The sequence below is a fragment of the Falco naumanni genome, chromosome Z, assembly GCF_017639655.2.
Source record: "Falco naumanni isolate bFalNau1 chromosome Z, bFalNau1.pat, whole genome shotgun sequence".
In the NCBI taxonomy this organism is placed as follows: Eukaryota; Metazoa; Chordata; class Aves; order Falconiformes; family Falconidae; genus Falco; species Falco naumanni.
This window is the reverse complement of record NC_054080.1, coordinates 5,654,910-5,669,551: the sequence shown is the minus strand read 5'-3', so window position 1 is coordinate 5,669,551 and position 14,642 is coordinate 5,654,910. Positions and strand designations below refer to the sequence as shown.

At 34.6% G+C, this 14,642-nt stretch overlaps 1 protein-coding gene across 1 annotated transcript in view; it reads right to left on the bottom strand.

Moving 5' to 3' along the window:
* The window catches only part of ADGRV1 (adhesion G protein-coupled receptor V1), a 292,864-nt gene that overhangs the window by 215,380 nt on the left and 62,842 nt on the right, over window positions 1-14,642 (bottom strand). Inside the window, exons 29-38 of the mRNA XM_040578910.1 lie at window positions 14,394-14,609; window positions 12,921-13,136; window positions 11,519-11,763; window positions 11,154-11,335; window positions 9,589-10,400; window positions 8,036-8,245; window positions 3,881-4,011; window positions 3,509-3,608; window positions 2,230-2,409; window positions 533-696 (exon numbers count right to left, since the gene is read on the bottom strand). Of these exons, the coding sequence (XP_040434844.1) occupies window positions 533-696; window positions 2,230-2,409; window positions 3,509-3,608; window positions 3,881-4,011; window positions 8,036-8,245; window positions 9,589-10,400; window positions 11,154-11,335; window positions 11,519-11,763; window positions 12,921-13,136; window positions 14,394-14,609 (2,456 nt within the window). The remainder of the gene's footprint in view (window positions 1-532; window positions 697-2,229; window positions 2,410-3,508; window positions 3,609-3,880; window positions 4,012-8,035; window positions 8,246-9,588; window positions 10,401-11,153; window positions 11,336-11,518; window positions 11,764-12,920; window positions 13,137-14,393; window positions 14,610-14,642) is intronic.

The following is a 14,642-nucleotide window of genomic DNA, read 5'->3' as shown; positions in this document are numbered from 1 at the left end:
CTTTTCGTCCTCCTTTAAGAAACTGTGATGGAAGTCACCAAAAGGCAACACACTAGAAGTCTCTAATATTATAGCAACACTAAAATTAATTTATTTTTTCATTTTCCCGAAATATTTTATTGGGTGTAAAACTGATTATCTTGCATGAATTCTGAAGACATATTTCAGGAAGAAGACGCTGTGGTGACACTAAACTATTATTGAAATATTATTGTGAATAAATTTCTGCCTAATTTTAAAAGCATAAATTCCAACCACTGAGAAAGAGCCTGTAGCAAGCAATGAATTACATTGTTCTGAATATCAGATAGTAAAGTCTTAATAAGACAGCTAAATTTCATTTATATGTAGGTAGAGCTGCTTTCTGTTATTATTTGTTCTATGATTTTAATATTAAGATAAAAACCATCTTTCTAAATGACAATGAAATATATAGTTTTGAGTACTATACAGATTGCATGCTTTATGTTCTAAAATATTCCTCTCCTGACGTCACACAGATCAGTATAGAATGAAAGGGTTTAGAGTTTACCTCTAGAACAGTAATATTTATGGCAGTTGATGTTTCTCCTTCTTCCAAAATCAGTGAGCCAGAAACAGCTACATAATCAGCTCCTGGTTCAGCCAAGGTCTCATCTGTCTGATTACTTAAGGTGATCAATCCTGGTACTGTGGCATACGTAACATTGATAGCACCTGTTCAATTTGTGACCCAAAAAAATATGAGTATTTTCCAGTTATGTAATGCTCACAGGAACAGACAAAGGAGAGAGATGAAATGCTCATCCACAAAATGAAAAGCCTAACTGCAAAACTGAAGGATTAAAAGATTATTCTGGAGCCAATGGAACTTCATTATTGTTTGTAATGTGCTTCCACTCCAGTGTTTGGTGATTTGTCCAACATCACAGATCTCAAAAAGCATTAGGACAAAATATTCAGATATTTGAGGTGCTGTGGACCGCAAATGTTACATTGCTGAAGTTCTACCTGGGACATTTAATGTATTATTCATATCAGGTTTGGTGCCAAGGGAAGTAGAATGTTTCAGGAACTGATATCTAAGAAAGGTTTTAAAGACAGTGACGGGAAATACAACTTAATAAATCTAGTTTCTTTCCCAGACAGATTGACATAGACTTCAAAAAAGAATAAAAATCGGGGGGGACGCCAATAAACGTTAACAAGGGAAAAAGTTAGACATAATTTTTTATGATAGTGCCATGTCTCACTAATCTGCCAGTGTAAGTGAAGTTGCAAATTTAAAGAGAGTGATCCTGGAGATAAAATGACACATGAAATTGAAAGCTAGTTTGTATGAAATAAAATATAAGGTATAAAAGAATCTTAGTTTTAATAAATAATGATGGAGTTAAAATTTTAAGTAAGAGATCTTATATTTACTGTGGATACTTATCTTAAAGCATTAGTGTCCTGAGTAGTGTTCCAAAATAGAATTAGATAATGACATTAAAAAAGAAATGGGAACAGAAACATCATTAAAATGCCTCTATGAATCTGTGGTGTGCGAAGATCTCGAACACTCATTGTAACTGATCACTTCAATTCAAAACAGATATAACTAAAGAAACTAAGAAGGGTTATCACTGAGGTCTAAATATAGTCTAATAGGGCAAACAGCAAATGATTACATGTTATCTCACAACAGAAGTTGAAATCTTCAGGCAACACAAGAAAATATTTTTGCACACAGCACATGATTGAATTCTGGAATTAAGCACCACTTCATGTTATGGATTGCAAAAGACAAATTGATTTTAAAAGGAGAAAGAAGTTCTCAAAGAGACAAAAACTGAATTCAGTGGTCTGTATGCAACTTTTTCCATGGGACATTCCTAGCTGCCAGCTCTGGAAGTTTAGAGGGGAAATATGTGGGAATCATCATTCCTTATGAGCTCCTTTTCTCCTGTGTTTTTTATTTCTTATAGAGAGCCTAACACTGAGACAGATTCATTAGACATAAAGGTAGTAAACTTAATAGCCAACTAGTTACGTGACAGCTCCCTGGCTCCTTGTGAGGGAATGAGGGCTATGGCTTCAGTTTAAACTCAAACTTCATTTCCAAGCCCACTGTAAGAAGCCTAGAAGTACTGAAAATAGCAACTCTATCCAAGATATTTCAAAATTTCCAGCCTTCCTGTCATGGCTTTTATTTGCCTAATGATTACCAAAACATTACTTCCTTTCTGTTGGAGTTATTATACAAACCTAGAGATCCAAATTCTCTGTTAATGAAAAGCTGAACTGTTCTGTTTTCCTCTGGAATTAAAACTACCCTGGATGGGGAAGCAAAATTCAGGACTCCATGTGGTTCATCACTAGCTTCTACTGTCAGAACAGCTTCATATCCTTGACTATCCAAAACAGCTGCACCTGAAGAAGCAACTCCTGCAAAATAATCAATGGACTACAGTGAATAAAGTGTTACACAAAAAATACTTTTTCCTTACGTTACTGATATTATTACATCCAAATGAAAGTCAGTAAGACTGCAAATGAAATTAAACCAATCAAATGGTGTGCTCACTGAAGTTTATGGATGATGTCAAATGTATATATATATATATTTACATTCTATAACAAATACAGGAACATACAATCACAACAGAAATTGTATGCATACTAAGTAGAGAGTCACAAAAACATATTAAGAAATGGAAAACTTAATGGGCCAGTACAAAACATCAACTTCCCTAAATTTCCTCTATTGCAAAAGTAAAGAGAAAGTTTCCCAGGAAATAAAATTAAAATATAGTTAAAATTATCTTCAACTTCTCAATCATGCCTTTATGAAATTAATCCCTTTCCCAAGTGTTGCTTTGATGAATAAGTGCGGGTGTGTTAATTTATGCTTATCCTGATGGATTACAAGAGTCAACAAATTATTCTGGCAAGTCAGTAAGGAACCTAGTAGCAACACAACCCATGTCAACTTAGTTTAGCATTTAGACATTAATTTCAGTTTAACAAAGGGTATTTCTGAAGGTATGCAGCTTCATGCTTTTCTCATTACAATTCGAATGGCAAGGATGAAACATTCTGACCTCCCTGAATTCAGAGGCAGATCAGAAAGACAGCTTGCAGCATGACAAGAGTGCTTTAAAAGATAAAAATATCCCCTTATTTCATGGCAACTGTATCCAGAATACATTAGCAAGCTCAAGTTTGTATTCAATTAAAGGGAGGCAAACAACCACTGAATTCAACAGGCAGAGGCAAATCATGTTTAATAATAATTAAGGAAAACTGGAAAGACACAGTGGGGTTTATATATATATGTGTGCATGTGTGTGTATACATGTGTAAGTATGTACATGCACACACATAAGGATCAAGCCTGTTTCAATAAAATGTGAATGAATTTTGCATAGTTTACATCAGTTGCAGTAGGCTTAGTCTTACATTTCCAAAATGGATTAATACATATGAAAATATTGCAGTACTAAACGGTAGTTTTAAGATACAGCAGGCTATAGCTCTGCATTACCTTCTGTTTTGATGTTGTATAGGATGATCTGGTATTCCTCTTTTTCTTCAGGAATATGGTCATCCAGCAAGTGAACATACAATGTTGCATTCAATGTCCCCTATTTATTTTATTGATAAACTGATTAGTCATTATTTTATAAAATGTAAGTAATACCACTGTATCACATGTATTTTGAGCAGTACCTTTAAGAAATGTAAAGTTAAATTATCAAAAACAGTAAATTCCCTCCAGTTTAGAACTCCAAGAGTAAAGAAGCAAGTAAATAATCAGATCAAGAAACAAAGACTGCTATAAGAGCACACTCCTTTTCTCAGCTCAGTTTTAATTACAACATTCTCCTGTAGCCGTTAGCTTTGCTTATGGACGTACCTCAGGAAAAAAGAGTATTCCAGAATAGCTTTCAAAATTTTGTTCTACATTATGCCCAACTATCTTCCATTCAACAGTAACATTTCCCAGTCCTGGGGCGGTTCTTAAAATATGGAATTGCAGTTGATCTCCTAGGAACAAAAGATGAAGACACAATATTTTGGGGTTTCCTCTCCTATATGTCAATTATAAAAATGAGAAGCTAAAAACATGTATCACAGTTCAAATAATTTTTCTGAAAGACATTAATATTTTTAATAGTGAACTTCACAGTAGTTCTGTAACACATTTGTTTCTAATACAAAACCACAAAACTTAAACTCCTCCCTTCTAAGTTTTCCTGGGTTTAGTTTACTTTTGGAATGAGCTATCAAAATATGAGGGAACCTGGTACAGAGGAGTAACTTCGAAAGTAAATACCCTCCAAAATATGCACAAACAGAAGAGCAATATCTGCCTGTGAACTGCACAAAAAAGTATACGTTGCATGTACCAGCTCAAACACAAACAGCTTTCTACAACAGCTAACTGGCAAGGAATATACATCTTCCTGACATTAGCAGCGTCTTCTGACTTTACATAGTACATGCATAAAAATCCTTGTAATTACCCATAAGTTCCACTTATGTGAGTTTGAACTCACAAATATCATCAGTTAGAAAAGAAAATAATTAAAAAATGTTAATATTTACTAATTTGTAATTTAAAATGAAGTATATAAAACAAAAACATTATATTTTATGTTATAAAATAATTTTTAATAAATTCTTATGATTTCTGGCATGAACAGGATCAATTGACAACATGCATCTATAAGAAGCAGTTATAGTATCCTTCACATTTAGAACACTTAATCCAATGGGTACTTTAATGAAGAAAGAGTAAATTCCTTAGAAATCTTTGTAAAATTAAGACAAATTATATAATTTATATAATATTAAATATTTATAGGAGTTATATTGTTTATATAAATAATAAATATTTAAATACGAACCTATGACATTAACATATATCAATATGAAATACATCAGCAGATAACACTAGTAATGTCATGCAAGACATTCATATTAGAAGACAGATGTTTATTTATAATATTTAAGCGCATTGCATCCATATGTCAACAGCATTTTTCAAGTGCACAGAATTTAAGTTTGCCAATGTGTACAGTGTTGCACTGGCTTTCAAAGACATTAAATATGCAGAAGCCTATACTACTGAGATGCTTGGAAATAATAATACATGAGATTTCTTTTGCTTACTAAAGAATAAGAAAACTAAAAAAATTGTCAAAATCTATTTTCCTGGTGTAGAAACAGAAATCTGACAAACTTAGTTCCATCTCCAACTGACTGAAAAAGTCTTTCTTAGTATTGCTATAAACTGACTTGAATTTTTTCACCGTTGCAGAATCTGGGAATAAATCCATCTTCTGGTTTACGTTACGTACAAGCTTAGAAGCAATCCTGTTGAGAAACATTGAGATACATCTGCAAAAGGGAAAGAGACTATGTGGTGTTACATGGCTTCCTTACTGACTGGCATTGAATTGAGCAGCCCAGCTAGTCTCTCTGATTATGTAATATAAGGAATATAAGTCAGGATACTATCTGGGTATTCTAGCCTACTATATTGCAGGACAGAATTGTATAGCTACAGCTGGTAGGAACAATTTGCACATTTTCTAGACACATGTTTGTTTTTTTTTGTAAGGGAACTTTAGAGAGATGCATGAATGTTGGCTACCAACGAGAGAGGTATGAACTAACCTCAAGAGACCTTAATGTAATTAATTACAATATAAAATTGTGAAGAATTAATAGAAGAATTCTATATACCCATTTTCAAATAAATAGAATTAGTATGTGTAATTTAGCCTCAATATTTCAAACTTCAGTTAAGCTTTGGAGATGTACTACCATTCATATCTTTGTATTAAGTTGTTCCATGTTGTTTCTAAAAGAATAAAAGAATTCAAAATTTATTGACATCACAAGGGTTGTGCTTCTACAGTCAGATATGTGCAAACAGAGCACCAGTTTACAGTTTCCCCTGAAGCTAATTTATCCTATCGTTTAACACTGCACTGAAATCTATTTTATCCTATTTGGGCATTTCGTACCTCCATTGCAGGCAAACATTTAACAGAAAAATGGTTACTGTGGTATCACTGCAGAATGCACAATTTAGACAAAGTTTATTTCAATACAACATTATGTAATACAATGAATCTTCACTGAAGACCGGGACAAAATGCTTTACTATGCGGAAGCCTGTTACACTGTAATGCAAACACTAAGAACAAACCTGATGTACAAATCATCCTAATTACAGACCCTAAGTAGTTAATTACTGACCCATGTTTCTTTGTCAGTTTTACCAAAATCTTTTGTACCCCTATCCAGAAAGAAATACTAATACAAATACTAATTGATTTCTGAAGACTAAAAGTGTTATTAGGCTAAATTCATCACTTTGTTTTAAGGTTTTTAATATGTAACCATGTTATTCACCTCTTTAAATTTCTACATTTATCAGGGAGAAGAAGGGGGCCTCAGGTCCCCTCCTCTTCTTCCTTATTTCAAGATACTGCAGTGTATTTTCTTCTAATACAGTCATAGCCGCACAACTATGCACACCTCTGCCTGTACTAAAATGCTACCTTCGCCCCCAGCAAGGTGATAAATAATATGCATAGCTTGAAAATCATACGGACGTGCTTGACAAAAGTTGTTCAATAATACAATAAATATAAAAGATAACCATATTCGGATTTATAAATTTTGGATTTGGATAATGGATTTATAAATCTGATAAAATTTGTTTTCAAAACAAAAGAAACAATACTGAAAATGAAATATAAACACTGAAATCATCTAAGGCCTGTAGCTCATTCTTTGATTTTTTTTTTATCAAAGGGAATTAATTTGGTCATTTTTTTCTTGCTGTAAGACAATGCACTGTTTTTCACAATCTGGAGGAATAGGAATCACGTAATTTCCAAACTACAGCAGAGTATTTCAGCTCCAAATGGCCAGAATTTGCTAGCATGCTTTGAATAATATTTAACCAGTGGAAAGTATTCAGGGTCATCATAACCTCTGGGAATGAGACAGTTTGTATTAATTCCTTGTGCTCATTAACAGCTCTTCTTAGCCTGCCAGACTGCAGCTGGCTTGGCAGGCAGATCAGAATCATTAATGTACAGGAATAAAGTACAAAAAATGGGAACAGAGTAGCACAGGATTAACACAAACCATATCTAGATAAAACTCAAAAGGTTATGGTGTCCTTTCGTTTCTGGAAACAAACAGAACCCATTTCATTGAGAAAGACTTTTTTCTTCAAACAGAAAATGCAATGCACACGTTCCTGGACAGCAAAATTTCTGTTTTGTTAATTCTCCCTGCCCATTAGTTTACATGTAACATAAACATGCAATACACTGAGATTCCAGCAAAGGCTGCCAAAAGCAATCACCATCACTACTATTATTATCCTGTGCAAAACTGCATCAAACCTTAGATCAAACATGCAACATGCTCTCTTAAAGCACCAGTAGTAACCTTTGGTCCATACCAAATTATTATTGTTCTTTCTCAAATGTTATGACTGAGTGATGACAGCTAGATCACTAATGTCTCCTATAAAAAACCATAAACAGAAAATTGTAAAACAGCAGGTTATTGAGTCAGGAAGAGAGAAGATGTGATCCTAATCCTTCTGTAGGAAAATTTTGTAGATTTAAAGTGAATTGTAAGTCACCAGTACATGAGATTTACTTATGACTACCAATGGGTGTGTATGATGGGAGTTATATACAGTTCTGGAATGTGGAATAAATGAGTAAGACAAGAAATGCTAATAGGAGCTTTGAAATGCACCAGCAATAGAAGCAAGGCATGATCTTCAGAAAAAAAGAAAGCACAGAAGATGATGATAAATAGAATGGTTTTGGAATGGTGTACTCATCCTTTCCACAGATTTCATTTAAGTGCTATGCTTGCAAAAGTTAAAAATTCAAATGAATACATGTGGTTATCCTCTACTTGCTGGCATTCTCTGAACAGTGATACAATCACTGCAAGTCATTACCAACAGAAAACACCGAGATGGGAGCTAATGTTAAACTGAGTGTGGTCAACACCAATTACCCACCTTCACGACCAATAACAGATCTTGAGGCTGTCTGGAAGCTGATAATTCCTGCCACATTGTCATTTGACAGAATAATCACTGTGACGGTGTCAAAACTGGGCAGAATCCGACTCCCTCCTTCAGTATGGACCAGGCTGATTATGATACTTTCATTATCCTCCGGCTCTGGATCATCTAAAATGGCTAGTGTGACCATCTTTTTTGTTTCCCCTGCAAGGAGAACAACATATACATGCTTACATGTGCTCATGAAAATCACTTTTTAAAAAGACGTAATCACCTCCTTTTGTAGGAAATACTTCAAAAACTTCAAGGACATGAAGCATATTTATTTATTTACCTGTCTAGAAGCTCCTGAATGTCATTATGGAGTTTTATTCAACTACTATTAAAAAGTCACATTAGGCCAATGTAATTGCCAAATTATTAAATATACTATATAGAAATGAGCAATGTAGATACAATTTCTGAATGTCCAGAATTCTTTATTTGCATTGTAAGTTCTCTGACTTTCAAATTTAACTTAGAAAAGGGGAATATTATTCCTGTAAAAAAATATTACCAAGTGCATAAACTCTCTGACGAACCCTATATACAAGTATGTACACTTATGAGTACACAATGTAAATACAAGTATGTATACATTTGAATGTATTTACTGGGCCAGAGAATGCATTAAAATGGGCTGTCATTGTGTTACTTACATTCTGGATTATCAAAGAACAGTAACGTATACAGCAAGCACTATCAATTACCAGTCTTTATAATCTGTTATAATTTACAACACAACCTGGTTGCTCAGTGCATGTGAATTTGAAAAAATTTCGAAGTATTCTGAAAACAGTTTTTACTAAATTTATAACCACTAATACGATTACAGGTCAATTTTAGAATCACTTATTTTGAGTTCAGATGGTTTAGCAAACTAGCTAGCACACTAGAATCTTTACTACACTCCCATAAATTGCTTTCAAAATAACTGTTCAATGAGTTCAGACTTTGAAAATACAAAATACATCTGTCATGCTGCATGGTACTTAAGTAATGTCTGACATTGACTGTTCATCTGTTTTGTTTGCCTATGTTTTTTTAATACGCTGTTACAGTATGTTATGAAATCAAGACAATATCAGAATCTAAAAAGAGACATCAGGAAAAATTAGTACTGTACTGACTAAAAGTTAACAAAAGACCAGTTAGACGTGATTCTCATTCTCATTATCCTTGAAATAACAACTATCTTCAGCATTATTGTTCCTTATTTATTTGGTGAAATGGTATTCTTTATAATGCACATTGCGATATTTTTTTAAAAAATACTTACTTATGCTTTTCATCTCTTTTTTTTCTACTACCACTATGTGTGTTCTGCAACATAGTGCTATATGCTGATGAACTGTATTCTTTTAAATATGTATCCTGAGCATTCTGGGATGTTCAGCTTACAAATAAGACATTACTTATCAAAACATCCAGAGAGCTTAGTGCTGGTCAGGTTCTTTTGCTTTTCTTTAGTTTTATGAAAGAGAAACTAGTGCAAAACCTTGTCTCACCTTCTGCAAACACCAGAGTCTCACCAACACCTACAAAATCCAAGTTTGGGGTAGCAGTTCCACCAACCACATGCCATTCCACTGTCACCTGTCCCAGGCTGCCTTCTGTCCTGTGTATCATTAGCTGCACGTTGGTCTGAGGACGCTCTTCTACTTCAATATACAGTCCCTTCTCTGTCGCATTGGGACTTAGGCTGTAGATCTTAAATACTCCAAACGCATCCCCATTCATCATTATGACAACTGTTGAAGTATTTGGCTGTCCTATAGTCGGCTGATTTTTTAAGCTGGCTGAGATGTTCATTAGTTCAACTTTCAAAAGGGATATAATGAATGTCTCATCCAGCTCTGGCAGACTGTCGGGGAGTATGGTAACTGTGAGATTTGCAAACTCTTCCCCTTCCTGCATTATGGCCCACTGTCTTGTAACAGATTCATAATCGCTACCAGCGATGGCTTGTGTGCTGAAAAGAGCGGATGCAGTGGTTACATTTTTCTTGTAGGTCCAGAATCCTGAAGCGTTAGTTAATGGGCTGATCTCTGATGTCAGCCAAAGGCAGACAGGAATCTCAGAGGCACTGGAAAATGTAAAGGCTGAACACACTTGTTCTTTTAGGCACTGAGTGGCACAGGCATACAGTGGGTCACTCGCTGCTGACACATTCACTCTGGTCTTGGATGGTTGGTCAGGAATTCCTTTTACAGGAGACTCGTAACATGACAGGATATCCTGACCTTGCTCAATGGCAAGAGCTACAACGTCAGTCTCAGAAGTGCTGTAAAATATCTGCAGCTGACCAAACTTTCCCCCACTAAAAGACATTAAAATAAAAAAAGTAATGTTAGTTGATTAAGTATGTCTAGCATAGCTTATGTTTCTGGGTTAAGAATAAAAAAGAATAAAATCAATCGGCCCTTTCTGAATTGCTGAAAAGTTCCAAATTGCTATTTAAAGTGGATTCTCTTGAAGCTAGTACCAGAATAACTGAGGTGTCATTTTTTGTGGCTAGCAAGTCTGCTTATTTATAGCTTGGGTAGCAGTCTGTTAAAAATGCATGTTTGCAAACATTTGTTTCTAGGAATTAACTTAAGTCTTCTTAGGGCTGGCAAGAAATAAAAAGCCTGTGCTACCCAGTCTTGTCACCTTTCCTCTTAGGTGTCCTCAAGATATCATATCACAAGCATAAAACTTGTTTTCCTTTTCTTGTTTCTTTCCATCCCACAAGGACTGACCCATTTTTTCCTCTAGTACAAATTACAGGAGCAGGCTGTTGTGCAGCTTTAAAGCTCTGACAATTAAATAGGCAAAATTAAACTTCAAGTACATCGTGTACAATTGGTTTACATTACAGATTATAATGTATGTTATATATAAGTGGTTTATGTGCATTTCTAATAAGCAGACATTAGGTTCAAAACCAATGCATATGAAATAAAAATGTGTTCAGCTGGCAGACCAAGAAATTGACGCAAATGCTTATACAAACGAAGCATGACAATTGAAATTATAGCCAAGACAGAAAAGAAGAAAAAATAATAGCTATAAATAAAGCAAACATACAAACCTTCGCCTGACTGTTATATTTGCAAGCAAATTTCTTTCTAGTGGCTCCTGAATTCGATATAAGGATTGATGAAAGAAGACTGTGCCATAAGGATTATCATTGGCAGGTATTATAATATTTGCCACGCCATCTAACCCAATAGCACCACCATTGGAGGCCTGAGTTAATTCTACATGGACAATCTCAAAAAAGAAAAAAAAAAAAGAAAAAGAAATAATGCAGCTAAACAATTGTTGGTATTTCTAAAAATAAGCACAAGCAAAGTAAAATCTGAACTTCTTGCACCTTCCTGCCAGAACATGCCTTGGTTTCCTTTGCACACATTTCTATGACAAGTTAGAAGTCTAATAGGTAACTGAACTTACTTCTTCTATTTCTGGAACATCATCAGCCAGGATTTCCAACACCAACATCTGAATGGCTTCCCCAGGGGCAAAAGTAATATTACCCGTGACAACCTGCAAGTCAGCATCAGCAGGATGTCCATTAATGGTAGCAACCCACTGAACAGTAACGTTACCAAGAGTCCCGGCATTGCGGATTATTGGCAGATTTATGGTTACTGATCCAAATTCAGGCTCCTCCACAGTGAATTCAGTAATCTGAAAAACTAAGTACAGCACAGAGAGATGTATTTCATTAACAATGAAACTGAAAGTAAATGTATAAACTCCTGAAGTACCTAGATATATTTCACTAGATTGCATCTATTTGCACAGGTAAATCACTTTTCATCAGGTTAAACTTAAAAGCAAACTTCCAGTATTAATATTTTCATCTACAGAGGAAATTAACATTAAAATTGTGCCCTCATCCAAAAAGTTTATTCCAATGTACCCATTATTCAGGGCTAACCATGAGCAGTTTCTAACCTCTTAGAAGATATTTTCGTAATTATTCCCTGCAAGGAAACTCTTTAGCAGCTTCCATGCCACTTACTGAAAAAATAAATCAATATATTCTATATAAACTTGTTTCAAATAAAAGTTTTCCTTGTATTAAACATCTAGTTGTTAAGAATTAAGTAAATTAATTACCCATCTGGACATACTTATTTTTGACATTTTTTCTTTCTTTCCTCTACCACCTTCTATTAACAAAATGGAACAAGAGCAATGAAGTAGGGTACTGAAGGGAGAAAAGCAAGAAAAAGAAAAGGCAGGAAAAAATTCACCAAAAAAACCAAACAGAAAACCAAAAGGATAGATTTCTGAAATATCATTACTTTTTGAAATCACCAAAACCATTTTCAAAACCTGTGTTACAAAACTAGTTTTGGAAAGTATACACAATTCATTTTACTGATAATAAAAATCAGAAGAAAAACTAAACCACGTGACAGAAAATAAGAGGATATATTTTAATTTCTCTTTATATTTTTCAACTTCCCCAGATTTTTAATTCTGCTTTGGATGATCACCTAGTAAAACAAAAGGAACAAAGATTTAAGCAACAGATATCAGAACACAGATTTTGGCTTAAACCTATTACAGAAATGCAGCACTTAGAATAGTTTTTTTTTAAAAAAAAGTAAACTATATCTTCTTATATCAATGACTAAATAATACTTTTTTATATATTAAAGCACCATTACTCCTTAATTACACGGTTTAATTTAGTTTATCTTATCTTTGCCTTTACTGTCTTCATCCAGGCTTCCTCTTTGTCTTCTGAAAGTTTTTGTTGAGTTGCTCAGTAACAGCTCACCCACAAAACTGCTGTAAAAATGTTCACAGAAGAGAGAAAATATGCGAAAAAATCATTTACCGAAGGATCCAAATGGGTCATCAGAAGCCTCAATAGTTATGATTGCCTTAGTCAAAGATCCAAGCAAGGCTCCTCCTGTTGTTTGGTTCAGCAGCTGAACATAAAATGACTCCTCAACTTCAGGATGGATATCATTAATTATATAAATTGGCACAGCTTTACTTGTTTCTCCTTCTAGTAAGACAACATCTGATGAGGCCACACTGTAGTCCTCACCTAGATTTATAGATGAAAAAACCAAAATAATAAAAAACAGAGTATTAATGCATTATAGTTCAGTGTTTTGACCATCATTAGTAATACTTCTCTCTTTTCTTACACATGCATTCCTCCATGTTTTTATGGTTTTCTTCCTTTATCTTCACACTTAGACAACACAGTCCTTTTCATTTCCCATTGCCTTTGAGATATCTGGATGGATTAAAATAAAACTCTGCTTGGTCAAAACAGAGTTTGCACTGTTAGACCAAGAAGAAGTCACAAAAGGCCCATTATTTTCCTCCAAGTGTAACAAGGTCACATTACCATGATGTTTTTGTCTTTGATTTCTAATTGCTCTCTGGCTTTCCAAGAGATAGAAGTGAACAGAAGTACCTTTGTCAAAGTAGATTTTACTAAAGGGCACACTCTATGTGTGGACCTCACTTTAGACAAAATTGTCTCTAAGACTGTCTAGATGAACAACTGTGATACATTAGATAATGGCTCCACTTCAGATACTATTTGAAAGCATACTCTGACATCAATTTAGCTATACACTTATTTTAAAAAGTCTTACATAAAAAGGAAACTTTAAAAGGTACATGCTTCTCAGAAACCTAAAAAGGTACATGCCCATTCGATTTTGAACATAGCTGAAATACAGTGGGTTTGATTTATAACGAAGTAGTTTTGACCCTGCACAAGTTGTAAGTTTGCTCCTTTCTTTACATACCTTCTTTATAGGTACAGCTGGAGAAAGAACTTAACCTCCCATTTTCAGACATTCAAGTCTTCTTGGGTGTTGATTGGGTTTTGCCTGTTTGTTTTACAGCTGAGTCCCCAGTTCCCTTCTAATAACCTCTAATAACCTCACCCAAACAATGCATGGCAGGGTTAAGTATGTACACTGGACTAAACAGTAGTTAGATATACTACATTATATTTTACTTTTATTTTTTTTCTTTTTTTGAAGATGTGGTGAGCCACTAGGGAAACACACACCACAATTCCTTCACTCATTTCTCCTGCAAGTTTCTCCAGTGATGATGTTTCAGAGCTTTCTAGAAGCTGATGCATGACTTTTTCCCATGGGCTTGGATTCCTGTTTGCTAAGCAGACTCACTAAAGGTCTCACTACATTATTTATTTTTTTTCACTTATTATACAACAGTGTATTCAATACATACTTGTTTGCTTTGAATACCCAAAGAATACAGTATGCTCTTTGCACTTTAACACAGACAGCATAGTTCTGCTATTCTGATTTCTTACCAGCTGTTGCAGTTATTGGCACAGCTTTAAATTTCACTGAGACATCTGCAAATATTCCCCCAGTTCTGGTCACGTTAATGATTGGTCCAACATAATTTTCAGCAACTCGCACAGCTGAAGCAGAAAGCTGAAGTGTTCCAAAAGCATCATCGTTGGCATTGATAATTACATGAGCTATTGTCTCACCCACTAATCCAAGTCGAGGAGAATTTACAACTGAAACATAAAGAAAACTTAGTGAGGGGGTGC